The sequence below is a fragment of the Nematolebias whitei genome, chromosome 14 (assembly GCF_014905685.2).
Source record: "Nematolebias whitei isolate Nwh7 chromosome 14, NemWhi1, whole genome shotgun sequence".
Classification (NCBI taxonomy): domain Eukaryota; kingdom Metazoa; phylum Chordata; class Actinopteri; order Cyprinodontiformes; family Rivulidae; genus Nematolebias; species Nematolebias whitei.
The window spans coordinates 38,731,887-38,757,479 of NC_056511.1; the positions used below are offsets into that span (position 1 = coordinate 38,731,887).

The 25,593-nt window shown below is 40.5% G+C and overlaps 2 protein-coding genes across 3 annotated transcripts; one reads left to right on the forward strand and one right to left on the reverse strand.

The window, feature by feature from the left end:
- The first annotated feature begins 4,338 nt into the window (after window positions 1–4,338).
- On the forward strand, window positions 4,339–8,104 carry gltpd2b (glycolipid transfer protein domain containing 2b). Its single transcript, XM_037687542.1, has 4 exons — window positions 4,339–4,408; window positions 6,969–7,027; window positions 7,171–7,349; window positions 7,430–8,104. The coding sequence occupies exons 1-4, from the start codon at window positions 4,339–4,341 to the stop codon at window positions 8,037–8,039; spliced, it is 918 nt and encodes a 305-aa protein (XP_037543470.1). The 3' UTR covers window positions 8,040–8,104.
- Window positions 8,105–15,874: 7,770 nt separating this feature from the next.
- atp1b2b (ATPase Na+/K+ transporting subunit beta 2b) lies at window positions 15,875–25,588 on the reverse strand. Of its 2 annotated transcripts, XM_037687543.1 has the most exons (8): window positions 25,190–25,588; window positions 20,806–20,934; window positions 19,867–19,974; window positions 19,480–19,685; window positions 19,200–19,259; window positions 17,608–17,634; window positions 17,033–17,128; window positions 15,875–16,866 (listed from the first exon to the last, which is right to left on the reverse strand). In XM_037687543.1, exons 1-8 carry the CDS (start codon window positions 25,278–25,280, stop codon window positions 16,699–16,701), a joined length of 885 nt encoding a protein of 294 aa, XP_037543471.1. In that variant the 5' UTR covers window positions 25,281–25,588; the 3' UTR covers window positions 15,875–16,698. The 2 variants fall into 2 exon arrangements, with proteins under 2 accessions (XP_037543471.1, XP_037543472.1); XM_037687544.1 differs by lacking the exon at window positions 17,608–17,634.
- Window positions 25,589–25,593: the final 5 nt, after the last annotated feature.

The following is a 25,593-nucleotide window of genomic DNA, read 5'->3' on the forward strand; positions in this document are numbered from 1 at the left end:
AGATAGATAGATAGATAGATAGATAGATAGATAGATAGATAGATAGATAGATAGATAGATAGATAGATAGATAGATAGACAGACAGACAGACAGACAGACAGACAGACAGATATAGATAGATAGATAGATAGATAGATAGATAGATAGATAGATAGATAGATATATAGATAGATAGATAGATAGATAGACAGACAGACAGACAGACAGACAGACAGACAGATAGACAGACAGACAGACAGACAGACAGACAGACAGACAGACAGACAGATAGATAGATAGATAGATAGATAGATAGATAGATAGATAGATAGATAGATAGATAGATAGATAGATAGATAGATAGATAGATAGATAGATCTTTAATTTATTTTAAGTTGCACAATTTTTTGCTGCATTCATGGAACAGTATTTCTGTTTCCCTGTGTTTTACTACCAGCACAGGAAGAGGTACTGTAGATGCCTGAAAGACATTATGTTGGGAGAAGAAAACCAGCCATTAAAGGAGAAATCTTTAGGCAGACCTTGCTGAATTAAATGTGAAGACCAATGGTTTTATTTAGAAAATACAAATGCTTTACAAGTTTTAATGTAACGAAATAAGAAAAACACCTAAAACTAGGTGCTAAATGGAGTTGCACATCAGCCATCAACATCTGCCTGGAAACTTTTGTTCAGTTTAAGTTTGTACGTTACAACTCTTTTTCACCCTGATCATGTGGTTTGTTTGGGTTCTCCATTTCTGTGCCTTTTCTTATGTTGCGTGATGAAAAATCAAGTGTAAAGGTGTCTGATGGTGTAAACAGAGCATTTTGGGCTTCAAAATGTCTGCAGTCACTGATTGAGTGTCAGACTTTGCCTCAGCCTCCTCTCAACTGCTGCCTCTCCCAGATGGATCGCTCATTGGCTGCAGAGAACAAAAGCCTCGTGGGCAAACCCCCCCCAACCATGTAATGAATAGCCCTGCTTTCACTTTTTTCCCCACTCCTCTGCAGAAGAATACCATTGTTAAGTCCCTCATTATGAGTAAACATGGTTTTAGCCTGAGTGGAGGTCAAAGTCTGCAAACCTCGCCCCACAAACAGACCTGATCTCTGGGTTTATCGCCATCAGGGGTGATAATCAAGTGAACAGCCCTTCATGAGTCACATTAATCAGTTTACTGATGAGCTTTAGACCTTAGACTTACGTGGTAAAATGACATAATTTAATGGATTGTGATTTCATTCAACCTTTATTTATACAGGTTAGTCTCACTGAGCCACGAGGACTCATTTACTAGAGAGACCAACACGGATGAGGTACAGACAACAATAGACAGTCATATTTAAAAAAGCATATAAAATGAACAGCAAAAAGAAGAAATGAAATAAAAAAACTCAACTAAACAGTACACTTACTGTACACTTAGTCATTAAACTTATTTTTAGTATGCTTCAATTTTAACACACAAGCTCTCAGTTCTTGTGCTATTGGATCTGAGTGCAGCCTTTGACACAACAGATCATCAGATTCTTTAAATAGATTACAATACCTGGTCGGTCTATCTGGTACTGTTCTTCTGTGGTTCAGCTCCTATCTCGCAGATAAAACCTTTATGGTAAGTATGGATACATGCTCCTCGCAGATCCATAAAGCTAACTATGGCATCCCCCAAGGCTCTATTTTAGGGCCCCTACTTTTTAATTTGTACATGTTGCTGTTTGGTGGAGTCATCAGGAGCCATGGGATAAGTTTCCACAGTTATGCTGATGACACACAGCTATACATATCATTATCTCATGATGACCACCGGCCAATCACTACACTCTTTAATTGCATTTCAAGCATAAAGACCTGGATGGCACAGAACTTTCTCCAGCTACACCAGGACAAAACAGAAGTTTTAATCATTGGACTGGAGGTTCAGAAAGAAAATACAATTCAGAAATTACAAACTGTCTTTAAAACCTTCCAAAAAAGTAAGAAGCCTGGGGGTTCTTTTTGACTCTGAGCTTTTTTTTTATTCCACATGTCAAACATACAGTTAAAACAGGATTTTACCAGCTAAAAAATATAGCCAGAGTCCGCCCTCTTCTCTCTTTCACCAATACTGAGACTTTGATGCATGCTTTTTTTTTCTAGCCATTTAGACTAATGCACGGCTTTCTGGTCTCCCTAAGGAAAAATTGCCAAAACTCTGCTGCTTGTGTGCTAACCAAGACCAGAAGGCTGGTTCACATTACACCTGTTTTAAAAGCATCGCATTGGCTCCCTGTGCGCCTCAGGATTGATTTTAAGAATCTTTTAGTGGTTTTTAAATCTCTCACTGGTCTTGCACCATCTTATCTTGCAGAGCTGTTATTACCTTATGGACCCCGTGGACCCTAAGGTCCTCTGGCACTGGACTACTAACAGTTCCAATAGTCAGAGGCTTCTTTCCAGTACTCTGGCCCCCGTCTGTGGACTAGTCTACTGGAGAACCTGAGGGCTGCAGAGAATGTTGTTGTTTTGAAGAGCAGGCTCAAGACCATCTTTTTAACTGCATTTCCTGAACTGGATCATCTCTGCTCGGTCTATACATTTTCCATACAAATGTATGTTTTTTTGTTTATTGTGTGTGTATTGTTTGCTTTTATCTTGTGGGTTTGTTGTTCATAATTCTGTACAGCACCTTGAGCTGCTTTTAGTATGAAGGGTGCTTTATATAAAACATTTACAAAAAAAAGTTGTAATTTGGTAGAGATTCATTTTCCCCCTCTGAAATTAATTGATATTTATCTAAATACCCACTAAAGCAGGGCTATCCAACTGATGGTCCGGGGGCCAAATCAGGCCCATGGGTGTGCACAGTTTGATCAAAATGGCTTCAGTTTTCAATAAAACTACATTTTAAATTGTAAAACAAACTTACTTCATAAGAATAACTGCTGGATGTTCGTACCCTGAGCTCCTGGCTTTCAGTAACTGTGCCCCCCTGAGCAGTTTAGTTGAATAGTTCTGCACTTAAGGGAGACTTTGGTGGCCAAATTGATCAATACAAAGGTCTAGTTAAGACATAAATTAGTTATCACTAGTTACCAAAAGGAAAAGGCAAACGATAATGTAATCGTCTGTGTCTCTGTGTGTGCATGTATCTGTCTGTTAGCAAAATAATCTTCTACGAGAAATAAATGAAAAAAAAAACTTGCAGAATCTGATCTACATCTAAAACTAATTAACCTATGAAGTCTACCCAATCCAAGATGGCCGCCACAACCAAGTGACCTAAAAAAAACCCCGCAAAAATGTTAATAATTCAATCAGTCTTACTGATATCAAGCTAAAAAATTATCTGACAATCAGTAACAACACGTAGTTCAAGTGCTGGTTATCGCACAAGATCTTTGCTCAAAACTTTAAAACTGTAAAAGTCAACCATGTTTGTGTTTTAGCAAAATATCTCATGAACCACCAGCTGCATCAGACATAACCATTAGACATCCTCAACTCATTAACCTTTGGGTCAAGCCACTTCTAGAAGGCTGCCACACTTAATCAACAGTAGATTAAAATAGCTATAGATTGGAAAATTTACCAAAGACTGAGGTAAAATTCAAAGTGGTAGTAGCTGAGAGTCATTCCTGGAGCAGTACTGCATCATCTTGCACATGATGCTAATTTCAAGGTTTGACGAAAACAACTCAATTCATTTATCTTGAACTCAATTCATTGCTCTAAAAGTGACAGTAAGTCTTTATTTGCTTCTGTTTATTAAAGCAACGCTGTGTGAGAAATGCCAGCTGTAATGTAGCAGGCAGGGGGTGCCGTTGTGGCCCTCTTTATGTGAATGAGTGGAGTGGAGGTGGGTGTGGGAGGAGAAGAGAGGGCTCGCTGCCCACCCAGACTGACCAGGAATATCATGCACATACATGCAGAGAATGAATCAGGAGCAGGGAGGTTACTGCTGAACAAGCTGAGCTGGCTCTGCCTTATCAGCCGCCCTCAGCTGATCTCTGGACTCTCAGATTGAGCAACGCATCAGGAGCGACGGGCAACTCCAACATCAGTGAGAGACAAAGAGTGCACGGACACAAACTGAAGAAGCAGCTCTAAAGAAACACACAGAAACAAGAAGAGTTCATCCTTTTTTCCCCCCTGAGGTGCAATGGCAGGCGGACGGTTTTATTTCAGGTTTTGGGGAGGAGAATGACAGATTTGAGGAGGCGGGGAGGGTCAGAGGCAGGAGTCTGGCAGAAAGTGATTGTGGTGACAGCCAGTGCAAAAGGAGACGAGCACTCATGTGAAGCCCTGAGGAATTCCAGGATAAACGACAGAAAAAGGATCAGAGGCAGACCGGCAGCCCCAAACTGGACTTCAGTATGGGTGTGAAGAGAAAGGCTGCTGCTGCTATCTTGGTCCTGCTGCTGTCCCTCGGCTCACTGTGGCTCTGTGAGTATGTGTGTGTGTGTGTGTGTGTGTGTGGGAAGGGGGTTTAAAGTGTTGAATTACTGTGTTGAATAATTAAAAGGTTCAATTTCACAAAGGTAAACGCTTTTGCTTCATCTAAAAGTCTTCCGTGAGACATAAAACAGTTTTCTCACATGTAGCTCTTAAAAATAAAAGACTACTTTTGTATGAATCTTTTTGTAACAAAGGTCCAAAAATGCTGAAACTGTGATCATGTGATCTCTTGTTCTCGATCAAGAGCTGATCCCCTTTTTCACATTCCACCTCTGCTTTTAAATAATAACCCTGTTAGGAAGATTAAGATGTTAGTCCATAGTAGCAAAACTTTTTTTTTTATAGGCTCTCTTATAATTAAAGGTTTGTTACATTCTGTGGCAGGTTAGAAATACATTTCTGACATATTTTAAGGGATTTCACAGTTTTTCTATGTGAGTTAAATGTATACTAAAATGTTAAAAGTATCTTCTAGGGAAAAACAAAACAAAAAGAGACCGGAAAAAGCACAAAAAAGCAGAATTGTGTCGTTGAAATTCATTGAAGGTGCACCTAAATAAAATTTCCTCTAGAAAAGTCCATAATACAAACATGCAAATTATTATTATTTTATTTTATTTTTTTATTTTTGGCAACAGCCTCACTGGTTTTCATCACATTACCTAAAATGAGTTACCACAACTTAAAGGAAACATGATTGTGTAATTCCAAAATATAAAGTTTTTTTTTTTTGATTCAACTAAAATTACAAAAAAAAAAATCAGAGTCCTGATAAGATTTCATTTGGGTCCTCATCCAGACCACATCCCCCAGTTGAAGAGCCATCCCAAGAGAATATTCTGCAATCATCTAGGTTTGATTTGAACGCTTCAGTTCTCGGAACAGATGTTATCAGACACAAAGTCAACAGATTTGGAGTCAGCAGGTCATAGAACCTGGCTGAAACTGACCTGAGACCAGTCTTTGGGTTGAATTCACTTGACCTCTTCAAACATCACAGAGAAATTATTGAGAGCTTGTTTTCCATGAAAAGTAGAAGCTTCTGCGAGCTAAGGTGTCATTAGGGTATTGAAAGCAGATGTTGCACGTATTGATATCGTAGGTCTCTGATCTGTACACTGAGGACCCACAGTGGGGCTCCAACTTAAGGCTGGATTATAGTCCATGAGAAGTACCAAAGCCGTGTCTCGCTGATGTGGGTGCGTGACAAAAATGGCACATTTGTCTACTCGCACCCACCGCTGACCTGTTCTGCGCTTTGCCCCCACAAGTACTTTCTTACCGTTTAGGTGCTGGTCAGAGCTTTGTTTACATGTTTGTTTATGTAAAGTGGCTGCAAACGCTGCTCTCGTCCGCTGAGGAGCTGCTGGCCGAGGGTGTGAGAAAATACAGCCATCACTGCAACTGTTCTAACAGAAATGATAAAGAACGTCAAATAAATCTTAAAGAGAGGCAAGAACTCACTGTAAGAGAGTCTATTTTTGTGCACGGGCCAGGAGTTTGAATTTTACACAGTGAACTTTCTTTACAAATATTCCTAATAGAAATATTGGTGTGAATATGGGGACTTTATCCTAAAACCTGTCAAGCTTTAGGTTTAATTTTTTTTTTATTCAAATCAGGAATTTAAAAAAAAAGATCCGCCTTTTCCTAATCAGTTTCTGTTAACAAGAGAAGACATACAGGGAAAACAGATGTGTATGCTAATAATGAAAACAAGGTACTTTTGTGTAACTAAGGCAAAGTTGAACCAAAATAGGAGCATTTATGTAAAACCAGTATGTCTGGTGAGTTGACAGAGCTGCGAAAACTAAAAGATTCAAGTTAAATATTGTTTTGTTTTTTTGAGAATGTATTATGCTTTCTGTTTGTGAATTGTTCTGAAATGGAAATAAAGATTTGCGGTTTATTCTTTTAACATTCTGTGAGATTTTTTTTTAACCATAAATTTGTGACTTTTGCTTTTAGAGGTCATTCTGACACCAGTCTTTGGTTTCAACAGAATCACGTTTTAAAATTCACCGTCACCATTTTATTTCCAGCATCGTCTTTTGCATAAACGTCTCAGTCAGGATGGACTCCTCAGACTTTTGGGTTTTGCTTGATGATCCTCTGTCCAATCATATCACTAAACTGTTAAATCTTTGGAGTTCATCCAGGAAATTATAGATTTTTGCAGACAAGGATTAGGGCCACGGTGTAAAAGAAAAAATAAATTCTTGAGTTTTTACTTTTTTCTCTTCTGAGAATTCACAGATTAAAGTCAGAAGTTTGAGGAAAAAGAAATCTAAATTCAGGATTTTTTTTTATGGTAGTCTTGATTCTCTTCTGAAAGATGTTTCCATTTTTAATTTAACATTTAAGCTTTCAAATGAAACAGAAGATAGAGAATTAATAACGTGATGCCTTCTAGATTTGGGTACATTTTTCATGGTAAATCTCCACCTTTAAAAACGAACAGGGCATTAAATGAAAATGTAATGACGTAATCGATACTTTTACTAATTATATTCCTTGCTTTTGTTCCTTTGACGCCGTTTCACTGCAGACGGAGGTTTGGATTACCACTGGGATTCTTGCTTGAAAGGTTACAATCAGGTTAACAGAGTAAGTGCACAAGCAGCTCGTATAGAAACCATTGCACGTTGCGATGTTGCTTTAGTGGAGCAGATGTGCAGTGAAAGAAGAAACCACATCAGATTCTTTTCCTCCTTTGTCCCCTACATTTACACACATTTATCCATTTATAGGTCCTCCATCTGTCCAACAGCAGTGGGCCTGATGTGGTTAAGAACCCCCCTGTCCTCTCCATTTGCTCTGGCCAGAACTTCCAGGCGTCGGTGCTGGTCTCCCACCTGCTGGCTGCTCCAGTTCACACCTCGGACGTGCTGCTGCAGCCGTATCTGTCCAGCTGGGATGAGCTCGTGAAGTAAGACCGTGCATTCATAGTAACTTATGTCACGAATGGTTCTGCACGATGACCCGTGCGTTTCTGTGTTAATACTCCAGGTTCATGGATTCTCTGGGCCCAATGGTGAGTCTGATATCCACAGAAATAGAAAGTAAGACCACAGTGATCCGCCAGCTGGCCCTGCAGTCTGAGGAGGGCCCTGAAGCAGAGTTCGGCCCAAACGTGAACATAATAAACTCACAAACCGGAGAGAAGAAGCCTCTGAAGGCCCCACAGCACTCAGATGACTACCGCTCCGTGCGCTCGATGATCAGGTCAGAGTTGGATCGAGCCGTGGTTGACTTCCACCACCAGACGGACTCCGGCTGCCGGACTCTCCTGCGGCTGCATCGAGCGCTGCTGTGGCTGAAGCTCTTCCTGCAGAAGCTGGCGGAGTCACCGCGGGCCGGCCGCCTCAGGAGCCCCTCAGAGCTGTGCCGAGAGGCCTACCAAAGCACGCTGGCCCAGCACCACACCTGGCTCGTCCGCAGGGCTGCAGAACTGGCCTTCATCGCCATGCCGGAGAGGGGGTTTTTCTTCAAGCTGCTGTGCGTGCAGAACCAGGAGGAGCTGAGCGTGCTGTTGAACAGAGTGGTTGTGATCATCGGGGAGGTTTATGACAGGACACAGAGAGCCATGGAGGAAAACGGCATGCTGGATTTGCCTTAAAAAGGGACCTGCTGCTGCTGTTGTACATTATTTTGTACTGAACTCTAGTCTCTTTGGAATCAGACACTGGATCTAGACATTTCACACAAACAAAATGTGAAATATAACGTGAATCTGTGAATATTCAAGCGACTGAGTTCTCTTTAGAGAAGGTTTATAAGACAACTGATGATAATGTAGGTCAGGGGGTGTCCTGGTCCTCGAGGGCCACTATCCTGCATGTTTTAGACGTTCTCCTTTTCCAACACACCTGACTTGAATCAATGGGTGATTAACAGGTTTATACAGAACTAGACGAGGTGATTTAATCATCGAATGAGGTGTGGTGGAGCAGGAACCAGGTAAAGCATGCAGGATAGTGGCCCCCAGGCTGTGATTGATTTAAAATGGCTCAGAGCATTTGAACTGGGGTTCTGTAGAAAGATTGTAAACTATTTATATCTTACTTATGTTAACTAGCTTTGTTTTCATGACCTCATTTTGGAGAATTAGTTGTATTCAACCCAGATTAGAGAACAATTCTGAGCAGAGCTAAAAACCAAAGTGGATTGTTTGCGGCTTAAAATGGCTCCTATTTAAAAAAAAATCTAAATGCCAGCCCTTTACATTGCTGAAATGTTTGCATTGGATTGTTATTTACAAATGTTTTATGATTGTAAATGTACTTAGCAGCAGCTAACTAGCTGTAGCACTGTATTAGCTTTTCTCACAGGAATTTCCTGTTTCTGCTAGAATAACCAAATAATCTAAATCTATCAACAATGTAAAGAAATATGAAATAGTTTGTCTGAACTACAGCTTTTTTTTTTTTTTTTTTGAGAATGGAGTTGATTTACGATGGAAACCATTCGCTTTGGCCTCACGCAGATTAGCTGTTAGCTTGACAGTCATGTCAGAATAAATCTTATTTTCTTCTAATTGAAATTGTTCAAAGATCTAACTATAACAGGAATGATATTAATTGTTCATAACTTTTCTACAGAAATCCCACTTTAAAATATCTGATACACAGCAACCTAAAATAACATGAACTTAAAAAGTTGAATTCAGTAAAATGTCTGTTTGTGTCTGCTCTGACCCAAAAGTGTAATTAATTATTTTCTTTGATTATGTGGAATTCATGCGCCTGAATTTATCGACCTACTTCAACCCATTCCAGGTGTGTTAGCGCCACAATATTAATCACTTCTAATTAAAGTGCCATTACAGTAGGCCTTTCACAGTAAAAGCACTGTGGACTCTTACACTGTCAGCATTACAGAGCTTTAAAACATTTTGTATCATGGTCAGAATAATTAAACATTTATTTGGCTAAAAGTATTTATATTTGCCCTTTTTTTATTATTATATTTTTTTATTTTTTTAGTTTTGATATTCTCCAGGTAGCAGCTAAACTGTTGTAGTGTAACTAAGTGTCCAGCAGAGGGCGATACTGCAGACTCATTTTAAATTACTTGGTGAATTCAAAAAACAACTTGACTTTATTTGTAACAGAAGACGTTTCGCTCCTCATCCGAGGAGCTTTACTGATTTACTGATTTTACTTGGTGAAGCAATGAGGGCAGCACGGTGGCTCAGTTGGTAGAGCTGTTTCCTCTCAGCGAACTGGTCGCCGGTTCAAATCCTGGCTGAGTGGGGTTTGCATGTTCTCTCTGTGCATGTGTGGGTTTTCTCCGGGTACTCCGGTTTCCTCCCACAGACGAAAAATATGCATGTTAGGTTGACTGGTAACTCTACATTGTCTCTAGGTGTGAGAGAGTGCATGGATGTTTGTCTCTATGTGTCCCTGTGATGGACTGGAAACCTGTCCAGGGTGTCCCCCACAGTGTCTGCTGGACATGGGCACCAGTGACCCCCATGACCCAAAAGGAAGGTGGGTAAAGATGATGGATGGATGGATGGATGGATGGATGGATGGATGGATGGCAAAGCAGTGGGTTTAACCCTCCTGCTGCCTTTGGGTCAAAATGACCTACAAAGCCTCAGTTTTTGGCCTCGTGGGTCATTTTGACCCAAGGGAGGGTCAGTCAGCACCTTTACCTTGAGTCGTTTTGCACTTTGATGTAATCTATTAACTGAAGAACAAGCTTTAGACTATTCCAAGTTTTAGGATGATTATTTATAGATATAAACATAGGTTTAGATAAAGATCATGCACCTCATGGAGAATATCACGCACCAAACTATTTTAAACCCTCAAGTACCTCTAATGCTGCCTAATCCAGCCTTTCTGTGTAGAGTTCATTCTTCCAGAAAAAAAGATAAAAGAAGACGGAGCTTGAAAAGCTCAGATGGAACAGGAGGCAGGAGCAGAGTGGACGTTCACTTCACCTTTAAGCCTGTCAGGCGTCACTCAGTTCTGTTATATGAGTCAGCACAGCTTGAACAATTATGTCAAGCAGAGTGGACTTTGACCGGAGGCTGCAGTAGCTTGGAGGTCAGTGCCATTGTAATTCTGAAGTTACAGGTTCGAGCCCCGGTTGCTTCAGGAAGGGCATCCGGCACAAAACAATTGCCAAATCTTTCATGTGAGTTTGCTCACTGTGGCAACCCCTGAAGAAGGGAACAGCCAATACTAGTGAACTTTGACCTGTGAAAAACTGAATGATGCAGATTTCTATTCACTTGATCTGCTGAGACTTAAAAAAATCAGATGTGACCTTCAGAAGCGGGGTCATGTGATGTTTGCAAGAGAGGACAGCTTTTGGACAGACCTCAGCTTGAAAGAATATTTTTTTTTCTGACCAACAAGTTAATGACAAGTCCAAATGAGTCCAAGATCAAAGTGGATTGGCACCATTTGAAAACAGCTTCTTTTCACATGGCACCAATATTTGCATAGTTTTAGAGTTTTGTGCAACATTAAATATCAGCAGCAACAACTAGCTAATTGCTGACAAAAAACTGACCGCTGGATAAAAGCTTAAAAAATAGCATTTGTCTAAGGTCTGGTGATACCACCCAGTCCAACCCTGCTCACCATGAGACAATCCCTGCATCGTCTGACTGAACTCTTGTAGAAACATCCAGGATTTGGATAGATGGACCTTTTGAAGATCCAGAGCTGATCCCAGCCAAGGCCTGCGCTGGTACTTCTGAAGAGAGCAGAGCTCCTTATGGCTCCTCCATCGTTCTTCGAGCACCTCCAGGTTTCTGAAGGATCTCCACCTACAGAGCCTCTGGACTAGATGATTCAAAAATTGCCATCAAATAAATAATTTGTCAGTTTTTTTTTTTAAAGCAAAAACTGGAATGTGGAGCTTTAAAAGGTCCTTAAAGTGTTAAAATATTAAAAATATATATACTTATTTCAGGCTGAGATAGCTCTACTGATTGACTGGTTTATTGTGGAAAAAGTATTTTAAAAATAGTATTTTTAAGCTGTAAGGTTGTTGATTTCCCCCTAAGGAACACTGTCATAACGTTACAGGACCTTATCTTCTGCAGAACATGAAGAGTTGATTGAACCATGCTCTACTACTGTCTACTTACTCTGTTCAACATTTGTAATTACTTTTTCTATCCTTAACGTGTTTTTTTTTTTTTTTTGCTTTTCAGGGACACTTGGACCTATACCTGGACCTTCCATTCTGTGTTCATCTGTCTCTCCTTCCTGTCCTCTCAAACCAGCCGGTCAAAGCAGATGGCCGCTTGTCCTGAGCCTGGTTCTGCTGGAGGTTTCTTCCTTTTAAAAGGGAGTTTTTCCTTTCCACTGTTGCCACTGTGCTTGCTCAGGATGGGAGACTGCAACGAAACCAAGACTCAACGTGTCTGCTGATTCCTTAGATAGAGAACTTTACTAATTGGCTTTTATGTATGTGAATGTTCCTGTAAAGACCCTGAGACAACTTTGTTGTGATTTGGTGCTATATAAATAAGCTGAATTGAATTGAACCATTGAGTCAGGTGTGATGGAGCAGGGAAACATGTAAAACATGCAGGACAGAGGCCCTCAAGGACCAGGACTGCACACCCCTGCTGCAAACAGAGGTTGTTTAAGGAGCTATTTACAACAGGTAAGATATTATTTGTTCTTATTGTTTTTCCACAGAACACAACTTCACAAGATCTGAGATTTATGTAGCAAAGTGAACATTTCCTTTACAGTTCTTTAGACATTTTTATCGCATCACAGATGATGTGGTCCTGTTGGCGTCATCGTGCCGTGATCTTCAGCTCTCACTGGAGCGGTTCACAGCCGAGTGTGAAGCGGCTGGGATGAGCATCAGCACCTCCAAATCTGAGGCCATGGTCCTCAGTCAGAAAAGGTTGGATTGTTCTCTTCTGGTCGATGTTCTGCCTCAAGTGGAGTTCAAATATCTCGGGGTCTTGTTCACAAGACAGGGTGAGAAGTTCAGTTATCAGGGAGAGACTCGGAGTAGAACCACTGCTCCTCCACGTCGAGGAGCAAGTTGAGGTGGTTCAGGCATCTGATAAGGATGCTCCCTGGGCACGAGCATGTCCGACTGGGAGGAGACCCCGAGGAAGCCCCAGGACAGGCTGGAAAGACTATGTCTCTCGACTGGCCTGGGAACGCCTTGGAGTCCTCCCAGAAGAGCTGGAAGGGGTGGCTGTGGAAAGAGATGTCTGGACCTCCCTGCTCAAGCTGCTGCCCCCACGACCCGACATCAGAACAAGCGAAAGATGATGGATGGATGGTTATCACGTCACAAGTCAAATCTTTTGTTAAGTTTTTTTTTATAAACCATACAGCAAAACGTCTTCAAACTCTCCCCCTAATCTCCACCGGTGCTGAGGATTACCGAGCTGTGATGCAGATTAAATGTGTCTGAAGTCACTTCATGCATTTGCCAAGAAAAACATATAATTGCTCTGACTTTATCTCAACCTTTCATGACGATTTAGTTCAAAAGAAACTAAACGAGAAATGACAGAGGAGGCACCATAAAGATCAATTCCCTTAAATGACATTTATTATTTTCTCTATTTTCATTTGCAATAAATATGAGCAAAAATATACATACGGACAGAGCGATAAAAAATAAAAACATTTTCAGCCATTTGGGTGAGAATTTATAACCAGTTTCAAAATTTGATCTCTGAAACAATCCCTTACCCACAATCCTTAGCGACAGTGCAGTTGAACTTTAAGAAGACGTGTGCAAGCAATGATGCTTCTTGCTTTTATTCACTATTTAAACATGAAACGTTGCCTTTTTTCTTTCCGACACTGTGCACATTTTTAGTTTTGAAAGTGCTTTGAGGGTTAAGTCCTAGTGGAACTTTGATTGCAAGCTTCAAAAGCTCAAATACATATATATAATTAAACTTAAAAAGTGTATCTAAACAAATAGATGCTTTGATTTGTTTTCGTGAAGTAGCTCTCCTGAATCTACGCAGCCTGAGCTCATACATTCTCTCGCTTTTATAAACAAAGCCTTCGCTTGAATATTGCCTGAACCTCACGATGACACACGTTGCACCCATTTTATTACAACCTCCCCACTAAATATGCACATCTGCAGAGGAAATAAATATATTGCTTTTCGACAACACCTCAACAATTCCCCGATAAATCAAGACATAAATGGAGACACATTCTGAGACACTGGAGACTCCACCAGGAGGCACTGTCCAGATGTGGAGACATGACCCTGATGTGAACACACGACCTTACAGCTGGATAGTCGTGCTCACATCTGCTCCTGATGGCGTCTCTGTGCGGTACAAACACACACAACCTGAAGTTATGATCAACCTCTTTGGCTGAACAAGGAATCTTTGAGAAGATTAATGTTTACTCAGGTGCTTTGTGGTCTCAAATAACTGACAGAACATATAAAGACAGGAGGACATTTTGAAGACGTGAACCGGGCGACCGAGGTGCAGAGGAGGAGGAGGATCAACAAAAGTAGGGTAAAGAAGTTCATCGTGCCTGCTCTGGATTATCTGACCAGATTAAGAGATTACCGTGAAATTAAGTGAGTGTTGCAGGGGAGAGATGCATGGGGGCGGGTCAGGGGAGTCATGAAAAGCTAAAAACAAAGAGGCTGTTGCAGCATTCTGTACAAATTAGATCAAGTTCAGATCACTAAATTAGGTTTAGTTATGCTCTTCATTCTGTCAAATCTGGTTCAGATAACGAGTTCTCATTTGGACTGAAGTGAGATTATTGTTTTAGCACCGAGAACAATCAAATTCAGACGTCAAATCAGACTGAATCACTTCCAGTTCATGAGTTTAAGAGCTCTGCCATTAGATTAATCTAAAGGCCTGTTTCACTTCTTTTAAACAATTTAAGGAGGCTGCCCAGCAGTGTCCACTTTACACAGGTAAAAACCAAGGTACATAAAGGTACATACATAGGTCTGTATTGCTTCAGCTGTAACACTGAACTACGGTATGTTTCTTTCTTTCTTTAAAAGCACATTTTTGCACTCTGAGATACATATTTTTTGTAGCCTAGGTTTGCAAAAATCTACCTTAAGGTACATTTTTGTAAGGCACATTTTATGTACCATAATGCTGATTTTTGTAACCCAAGGTACATTTTTTTGTAAGGCACATTTTATGCACCATAATGTTGATTTTTGTAAGCCAAAGTACATTTTTTGTACTCTTAAAAAGTTTACTTTTGTACTTTAAGCAACATTTTTCTATGCTTAGATTACTTTTGCGCCCTGAGGTTCATATATTATAATATAATGTTGTTTTTGCATCATAAAGTATTTTTTTTTGTACCTAAGGTTAATTGCTAAACCCTGACGTGTCTATTTTGAACCCTTAAGTTGATTTTTGCATCAGGGTACAATTGTGTTTAACCCTACAACTGAACTGTGCAAACTAAAGTAGATTTCTTTGTAACCCAAGATAGATTTTTTTCACTCTAACGATATTTATGTACCTTAAGGAGCAATTTTTGTAAACCAAGATTAATTTTTGCTCCCTATGGTAAATTTATGTGTACTTTAGATTTTTACAACCTAAATTAAATTGTTTGTACCCTAAAGTTGATTTTTGATCCTTTAGATACATCTTTTGCACCACAGAGTGCAAAAATCTACCTTTAATGCTACATAAATAATATACAAAACATCTACCATTGGTCAAGGTAACATGCCTAAACCCTTCTAGTGCACAGCTGGAACAAAAATAAATAAATAAATAAAGCCAATGAAACCTTTTCAGTACATTCCTGTATCTTGATTATTAGCTGTGTAGGTCCAGCACCAAACTCAGGAGTGATTTGAATGGGGGTGATGCTGGTCGTCAACTCATCATGATGGGTTTTTCTTTGAAAATAAAGCAAAAGCAGAAAGATAAAACAAACAAATAATAAACAAACAAGATTTTCTTTGTGGTCATCTCCGTAGTTTGTCATTTTCTACAAGCAGACACATCAAAAACTCAGATGAAGTAATAATTTGTTCAAAAAGAACTACAAATTCTTATTAAAAACTAAATAAAAAATAAAACCCGTCCTCCTTCCTCTCAGAAATGTAAATAGCTTTACCAAAATCAACAAGAAAAGCACACCTTCAAATCAAAACAATCAAAAATAAGAAAACGGCACCTATTTCTGGTACAAACGGATGCAAAACACACAATGAAAAATAAAACTCTAAATATTTAAATTAAAATATACACACAAAATAAAAAGTTTTGGTTTAACTTTAGGAAGTTTATCATACAGGAATAGGAAACGTCAGCAAAAACTCAACTTTGTACTCTTTTCTGACATTCAGACGCATGATTGGGTTACAAAAAGGAGCGCTAGCTAATTCAAGTAGCCTTTTGGACTCGAAAGAGACGTTTCCAAAAGGTCGAAGCATGACTGACGTATGGCTTTTTATCGATATCAGTTTAGTGCCTAGATGAACAAACTAAACGAGTGTTGTGTGTTTTAATCAGAACAGAAAATCAGAATGAATGATTTAACAGCAGTGAACGGACACAAGCGTTCGTTTACCTCTTAATGAGTATTGCACATTGCATGCAACTTCCCGACCTACAGTAAGAAATGAAATCTGTAAATGTAACACGCAAACACACGCACTCCCCTGTATTAATCACCGGTCCTACCTCCTGGTGGTCATTTCCCATCGCCTCGTTTCAAACTGAGCGGCGCACACTAAAGACGGCACACATGCAAATGGCTTCATCTCTGCGTCCGTCCACCGAGACACACGCAGGCTGGTTGGATCTTTTCAGTGCAACAAAGTAGACTCGCTGATATGAGGTTAGAATAAATACTGTAGATATTTTTGAGTTTTAATTTGTATGTTTTTTCATATAGATGGATACTCTGCAAGGAGGCGGCAGGAGGTAAGCAGCATTTCTCCGGTAATGTCGCTGATCCCTAAAACTTTGGAAACACACCCTAAATATCCCTTTAGGTTTTCATGCAGTATAAATAGATGTCACCTCAAACTAATTTACAGAAAATAAATCATCTGGTTGCCCACTGACAGAAATACTGACAGCATCACCACCTTTTTTTTGTATTCTTGTCTCATCTTGTCGCACCATTTTCTCCCCCTTTAAAAGAAAAAATAAACTAAAAATAAACGTTAAAGGGGGTGTAAACAACTTGGAAAAAAGTGGGAATGCTGTGGTTTGTTTTCTGTGTGTGCAGTGCTGCAGAGAATGAAGAAAGTTGCTTTTCATGGTGGACGGGATGAGAGTTGGGCGGGTCAAACTAGATGTTGCTGTTGATCCTCAGCTTGAACGACACCCTCCCAGCAAACTTGTCTCTTTCGCTTCCGATGGGAATGTTGTTGGCGTGGACCTTGCACTCGATGTTGACGTCCTCGTTGACGGTGATGTTCAGGAACTTGATTGCCACCAGAGGCTGAGAGTAGTTCACCTGCAGGAACAGGTCAAAGGACCAGATTTAAATGTGCACTTCTATTCAACTCTGGAAACATCCCAGAATCAGCAATCTGTCATGGACTCTTATTATTATTATTATTATTATTATTATTATTAGTGGAAATGTTAACACTTTATCGTGATCCGATCTAAAGACTCACCTGAGCTTTCTTGCCGTAGTAAGGGTAGTACATAAGGTTGAAAGTGCCATTTGGAGGGAAGTAGGCCAACTCCCCAATTTTGTCAGAGTCATCTCTCTGGGGGAGTAAAGCAGTTTCATCAGTTATAGTCTCCTTTTGTCTGATTTATGTTTACCAATCCACCATCTACTTCAGCAGTATGATTACTACAAGAGTACTGCATACGGCACATTATACGTCCGTCAGCAAACTATTACACAGTAATCTATAGCAATGGTCCAGACAAGCAAATAGTTTGTAGAACATTTGACATTGACCTTGAAGCTGGGGTGATGAAAAATGTATGCCACACTCTATCTAGTGATAATGCATGTGTGTTTGAAGTTTCATTAAATTATCTTGAGTGGATCAGAAGTTTTGGGCTGGACAAGAGAAAGATTACGTAGGGACGGATGGAGAATACGTTCACCTTCGACGGGCGGATGAAAATACTACCTGCAGCCACATCCATGTGCAGGCGTGACTACAGTCTGGACCACTTCTAACGATAAATATCAACTAAACTCTAGAGAAGACAGGAGCCGACCTGCTCTTACCCACTCATCTTTGCCAACTTTGTATTTCTGAGAGGTAAAAAAAATAATAATGCAACATGATGGAGAGAAGACAGAAATGACATGGATTGTAAATGTGATTGAAACGATACAGATAATGCATAGACAGTTCAGTTCTTTTGAAGTGGGGTCCCGTGGAAAGGTTTTCAACACTTAACATCTCGCAAATACTGTAACTCTTTGAACGACCTCAGTTTGAGAAAATAGAGTTTAAAACGGCTCAAATCTTAATTTTTGATTGCTGTGTTTTTACTCTTTACATTTCCTACAGTTTCACATTACATGGATACTTACATGGTATTCTGTGGTTATCTGGATGCACAAATATCAGCAACTATACCTGTAGCACTGGTGCAGCGTGACTATCAGGAACATTGTTTCCATTAGGGATGCGCAATATTGGATTTTTGGCCGATATCCGATATGCCGGTATGTTAAAACTCATTTGGCCGATACCAATATTTTATATACCTTCCTTTGTCAGAACATATCCCTCTTATTTAGGCTTATTTGCTACAAAAATTGTGTAACAGCTGTAAGAGCTGGTGACATATATTCAGTAACAGCCATATTATATGTACAGCACTTTAACTTATATTAAATGAAAAGTTTTAAATGTTATTTATTAGCATTAGTCACCTGTGATGCTGTCTCACTTGTGGAGGCTTGTTCTAGGTTCCTAGCTGCAGTGTGGGATCCTCTGCACTCTTGTGCATGAAGGACAGACTTTTTAAGATCAAAGTTTTTGTCTATCCATTGTTCCATAAGACTAATCATGCTAACGGGGCTAACACGACATCCAAAAGTCTGTAGTAAAACTCACCCAAGTGCTATCGGCTATTAGCTTCTCAATGACGTCAAAATTGATGGCTTGTAACGCGGGTAAGGCTACGTCGGAAAAAATATCTCAAACTGGGGACGATGTAGCGAGGCTCAACGTAGTCCATAAATCTTCGATATCCTCAATGAAAAAAACTTCCACACGGCAGACATTTTGACTTCTTCCTCTCCGCCGTGAGATCAGGTAGGTGCTTGACGTCATCAGGTTGTGCTGCCGCTGCAGACATCCTTGTCACTGGGTTGTCATACAAAAACAGCACCTTTTATATCTGTGATTATTTTGATGGAATGGCCGATATTTAGCTTTAACACTAATATCGGCCGATACCGATATCAAGCCTATAATATCGTGCATCCCTAGTTTCCATCAAAATAAACTTATAATGCGACTGTTGACAGCTAGGTGTATAAAACTGTGTTGCCACAAACGGCTATCAGACTTTTGTCATTGGCGTTACGGAGCAGTACCAAGAACAAATAGTCAATCCACTTTTGGTTTGGCCCTGCTGAGACTAGCGTTAGCTCGTGAGTCAGGTCACAATTAAACTACGTCAAACTGAACGGCAGGTAAGATAGTAATTGTTGACAACCTTTCCTCAAACGCATACTTCAAACGATCTGAACTATTACTTTAAGAGAAAATGGAGGAGAACAATGAGTGGAACACCGTAGTTGAGATAGAGGCACAACAGCTAGCTAACTTCAGTGTTCGTTGTGACAGACAGAGGGATTACCTTCGCGCCACAGGTGATAGATGGAGCCTGTCCATTTTGTCCCGGCTTTAACCCAATCACCTGGTGACAAAGAAACAATGTTCACTTTTTTAATAAAGAGAAACAAAAGCAGTCTTTTACACTGCGACCGTGTTTACCAGATGCCACTGATGAGTGTGATAACCTGCAGCTGTGATCTTCACACAAATATCTTCCTCAACCCTAACCACTTTTATTTTCTCAGTCTCTCCATGTCTCCTAGCAACAGCATCCCTCTCCCTTCCCTCTTTTCCTTTCATACCCGATTCAGCTTGATGATGATGCATGGCTTTCCATCCTGGTATCCATAGTAACGGTCCTCAAGTCCAGAGCACACGTCGAGAATGGTGCGGTTGAACTGACAGGAGCGCTTCGGGTTGTTCTTCACATCGCCGCTGTCCTCCTGCAGAAAGTACTGGCCAGGGGTGCACTCGTTATTCTTCTGGGCCTGGACGGTGTCGTTGTAGGCTGCAGGGAAGAGGAGGCCAGCGCGCGGGTGGGGGTTACTTAGTTTGCAAAGGCTTATGACTCAACTAAAACCCTGCTGCAAGGCAACCTCCCACTCACTGTTAAAAGGTAAAAACTATTTATTCTGTATTGTTGGATAATCCACAGCAGTGAGCCCTCGGAGCCTGAGAGCCAGACTTACGTGACAGGAACTTGTCCAGCGCCTGAGCGTACATGTCCCAGCTCTCGGTGTTCTGGATTGTGTAGACAATCTCAAAAGTTTCACTCGCATGGGGTCTGATCACTAGACCTGTGAGAGACAGCAAGACGGTCAGAAAATGTTGATACAGAGTGATACAGGTGCTCACTCGTAGGCCTGTCACGATAACACATTTTGCTGGGTGAATGTCTCAGAAATTATTACGATAAACGATAATATTGTTTGAAATTTGAGAATAATTAGTAATTATTCTCAAATTTAAGAAGAAATGTTGGTTAATTTGTTTTGCGTGTAGTGTCTTTTTTCAACCACCGGATGGCAGTATAAGACTGTCTGAACCAAAGGATGGATAGTGAGGGAACGAGCAGTGTGTCTCTTTAAGAAAAATGGGAGGGAGGCCCCTTGACATGACATGGGCTGTCTCTCTTTCCTTTTTGTCAGTTCTCAAAATGGCGGACGCTCGGTTTGATTTGAGCTCTTTAGCATAGCATTTTTCACACAAAGCTTTTAATAAAAAAATCGGTAAACAAGTTGTCAGCTTCTTTTTGCAGAGAAAAACAACTTTTTACACGAAGGCACGGGTTTCAACCGGGAATTTTGGAGCTTCGACAAGACGGTGTTTTTTTCCCCGAGGTCGGCCTGTTAGCTTAGCTCATAGCTTAGCTTCTCAGCTTAGCTGCTTTTAATGATCCAAAAATGTGATTTTGGACGGTTAAAACAGATTTTAAAAAGAAAAAAGAAAGGGAGGGGTCAGTGAAGAACACCATAGTTGAGCTTTTTGTCATCCAGTGTCTTCAGTAGAAAGAGAGACACGAAGAAATGATAAATGAAAATGAGGTCGATAATTTTCATTTATCATGCGATTAAATGATTTATTGTTTATTGCGACAGGCCTATTCACTCGGCTTAAATCTTATGCACCTGGTGTGGAGAGTCTGTCTTGCCAGGTCGGTTTGTGGTCATCGAGTGTCTGCAGCATGATGTACATAGTGAGAGCAAACATGCCGCCCAGGAAGAGGTAGAAAACTAAATAGAATAGGAAAATGAGACCTGCACACAAACAGAAGGCAGAGGTGTGTTATTACTGCAGGACAACATAAAAACAGAACGAATGAATCCAGTACATTCACAAGCTCTTTACTCTCACCAAACGTCGACTCAAACAGAGATTTACTGCGTCTTAACATGGACTAAGCACAAGTAATCAATTATTTACAGTTATATTTTTAAAAAGTGAAAACACCAAGACATAACTGTTTCAAAGATTAGGACTAAATCTACTGGGTTGTTATCTAAACAACCAGTGAGTATCCATAAAGAACTGGGAGAATTATTTATCTGACAAACTTCTGATTAATTATATATTTGATAAATCTTTCTATTTCACTCCAAACTAAACCTACAAGTATTCATCTACAGGCATCAGTAAGCAGAGCCTTAATTTATTATCATGCAAAAGAAATCTTGTTTGTTTATTTTTTGTAAAGATTCACATTTTCAAAATGTTGAGTGATTGAGTCAAAGGCTTTCAAAATATCTAGTTTAAGTCAGAATTATGCCGACATGTTTTATAATGAACGATCCTACATCCAAACTGCTAATGAAATTGATTTGGGCTTATTAAATGTAAATATTGTGTTTGTAACATTAATGTTTGAACAAGAACTCTTCAATAACCTGGACTGTTTGCTTTTTTTATTACATCAATAACTCACTGTGGTGCTAAATATTTATTCCGTTGCAGAATACAGCTTTAAAATAAAATAATTTTGTCAATTAAATGGGAAAATTATAAACTGTGGTTTCATACCTACATTCCTTATACATTCTTGGACATATAGATATAAATATACTGTACATATATATATATATATATATATATATATATATATATATATATATATAAAATCATGTGAAGATGGTAGATGAAACTTCAGTCATTACATTGATTTTCAACAACGATGAGTGATCATGAGTCTACGGATAGGAAGGAAGCAGAGGAGTCTGCTGATTGGTGTACGGTGAATGACTAGAGCATCACTGTGGCAAAGTTAAAAGAGATGATTGTGGACTTCAGGAGAGCTTACACTCCTCCTCCACCCTCATCAATGGAGGAGAAAGAGCCAAATATTCAGGTCTGCACATGTCTGATGACCTCACATGAGCCACAAAGAAGTTAAAACGCACTCACTCCCACTGTGGGCTGGGAAACAACAAGTGCGGCATCTTAAGATGATTTCCAGAAATCAAGTCAAATATTAATGATTGCTAATATAAGTTTTTGTTGTCACAATTGTTTTAAAATATAAAAACGGCAGTCATGTTTTTCTTTCAGTTGCTCCCTTCTTCAGGGGTCACCACAGTGAATGAAACTTGCGTGAAAGATTTGGCGTTTGTTTTTCGCCGGATGCCTTTTTTGATGCAACCTGGAACCCACAGCCTCAGGATTACAAAACCGAGGCACTGGCTACCCTGAAAACGCAGTTAAACAATGATCAAAAATACTTTTTGTTTCAGTTCCTATTAGTAGCTGCAGTCACAAGTCTTCACTTGTGTTATTTTGTGGGTCAGAACCTGAACATTTTGGAATCGCTGCACCAGAGAACATTTCCATAGCAAATGCAGAAGCAGAGCAAAGGACATAAAAGTGGATATTCACTCTCCTTCCCTCTGGCAGAAGGTGGTGCAGCCTCAAAGCCTGGACATCCAGGCTGAGGAACAGCTTCTTCCATGAAGCTGTGAAGCTTATGAACTCAGTACCATAAGCTGCCCTCTGGACTTAGTGTACTGCAGGACTTTAGGTGCTCAGGTTGTTTATTTTAAGCTAGCCAGGGAGACACATTATATTCTTCCATGTCTAACATGTAGATGACAAATACCTAAAAATCTGACATCTGAAATAAAGGTTCCCAGCTATCAGAGGGATAAGAACGATAAATGTGGTGATATTTAGGGAGAAGAATGTGAGGAAACCCTGGGAGAACTGGTCAAATACTTAGATGGTTTTCATAGTACAGAAAGGAAGACTGCAAATCATCATTTTCCTCCGTCATCAAGGGGAATCTATCAATAATCCAACGATGAGACATTTTGTACTTGGAAGCATCACATACTTTTGAGCAGCTGCTTTAAAGAGGACAGAAATAGAATTTCCAGTGACGCATCAACACCTGAGGCCAGCGCTGCGACGCAGCTGAGCGCCCTGACCCTGTATATCTGCTGGAAGGCCCCTGAGCAAGGCGCTCCCTCAGCAGCAGCGTCACATCTGCCTCCTCACACAGCAACACAGGCAGTAATCCACAGCGAGATGTTCGGGAGAAACCAATCTAAAAAAAAAAAAGAGGACCGAACATAACTGGGCGTCTTAAGGATTTATAGCTTGCATGTCCCATTGTGAGTCAAAATGAAGCAGCTAAGTGTAAGTGAGTGCGTTTTGAAATATGCACGCAGCATCAGAACCACAGAGCAGCAAGAGAACGGAAACGAGACCAAACAAAGTGCTGAAACATTTTCCGTTGACAGTCGGGGGAGAGGCTGTACTAACTGGGAACATGACACCACATGGGGGAGACAGAGCGGGTGGCTTTATCCCCAGAAACAAAAAGGGTGTTAGGTTTACTGATGATGGAGAGTGAAGCATCTCCCTTTCAGCCCAGTTTTATTAGCCAAACACAGCTTAGGATGGCTCGGCATCCTGTTCTTTCTTCGGCAGTAATGGAAAGAGGTTGGCATCCTGATTAGCTAATGACCAGTCTGAACTGAAAATAAAAGTTTGCATCACTCCGTTTACAGTATGGATTGTTACTGTAAGTGCTGACACAGTGAGGAGATATATAGTCCTATTTTTCTGTGTACTTTTCTTTGTTTCGTTTCTGAAAGCCCCGCGAGCAGAAAATCTAATCAGCCCTGTTTCAAGTCCATGCTCCATCAGATGGCAGCGTTCAGCTTCAAACCTCTCCTTTATTTTAAATTTCATTACCGCTCTTTACACAAAGCAGAACACGCAAAGACTCGTGCTGTGTTTCATCCTCAAAGTAGCCTTTGATCCAGTGCTTTGAACCACCATTCATCCGTGTGAGAGGACGGCAAGCTCAGTCAAATCTTTTAAAAAAGGACAATTTGAATTAATCTTTTCATAAAAAAGTGATTTCTACCAGCTGCTCTTGGTTGTTAAAGTTGAGCCTATGAGTGAAATGCCAAGTTTAGCAGTCCTGTGTGGTAACCTACAACAGAAATAGTCTCGTTAACGAGGCTCCGAGAGCACAGATTAAAAAGGCCACCAGACCTTTGAGCACCTGGGACGCACAGAGCTGGATTAAATTTGAACGCTGAAGGGATTCCAGCAAGAATCAATTATTTTAAACTCTTCTGTTATTGTGTAGAGGTGTCATTTGATAAAACATAAGTGCAAACAACTTTCAGTACTCCAACAGAGTGTTGAAGCGAACAGGTCTCCAGTTAACGGAATAAAAAGAAAGTTCTCTGAAGTCTTTTCCTTTTCCCAGAATGTCCTGAATTGATATTGTCCTCTACAGCCAATGAAATCATTAGATTAGGATTAAATCCCTCACTCATTCACAGGCGCTGGGAGGGGCCGGGTTGAGGGTGATACAAATAGCATTTGGCCTTGGGCTTTACCCAGATTAAAATGCTCCAGTGTTCATTAGAACAGAGCCATATGCGCCCCGTTGGCTCATGAATCTTTCAGGCGCTCTCTGTGGCATGAAAGGTGGTTGGAACTGAATATTCCCTCACAGCCTCCAGGGGGGGAAAAGAGATGATGATGGTGCTGGGGGTGGAGGGGGGGGTGGGGTGACATCATGTTGAGAGCACACTTTGACAAAAACTGCATGCATGCAAACTGATTCAAGCACAACTTTTACAAAGATATAATCAAAAATAAATAAATAAAATATATATATATATATATATTTGTGGTACTTGTATTCAAGCCGAGTGGACAGTAAGAATAAATAAATGTGTACAAAGCACAAGGGGAAGGATCAGGGTTAAGGATTTCTGACAGACAGGGGCAAAATATGCTGGTGTCAGATTATTTCGGGGATACCAAATGTGGCACGACACCGGTTCCTGCAGGAAGCGGTGCCGCAGTCAGATTTCAGCACCACGCTCTCTCCGCCTGCCTGCCTGTCTGTCTGTGCTGGACAGCGACAGACGAGTCACTTCACTCAGAACATCTTTTTTATTTTATTTTATTGTAATAAAGGTTGAACCCTCCGTGGCAGCGACCTGTTAGAGCCGGGGGAACATGTTTGCTGCATTGCTGTAGCTGCTCGGTACTCACCCCAGCTGCTCGCAGTTCTGCCCAGAAACTCCCTGGTTCTGGGGTTCCACACGTACTCTTTCCACTCGCTTTTGTCTCCATCCTTTGCCATGGTGTCCTGAATTTATGTGTCAGCCTTAAAACCCTTTCAAATAGGCTGTAACAATTGCCCAGACTCTGTTCTGTCGCCGGCGATTTTAAGAAACTAGCTTACTCGACCACTTAGCACGCGCGAAAAAAGATCTAAATTAACGTAGAAATATAAGACTACGCGGTCTGTTTATATATTGGAGGAATTATTAGCACCCGAAATAAGTGCCCCAAAAGCTCTGGTCTGCTTGCCGCAGAGTTTTGATGAGTGGTGCAGAAATATAGTGACACTGCAGTAAAGCGCTCCCTCCGCCTCTCTCTACAGGCGCCACACA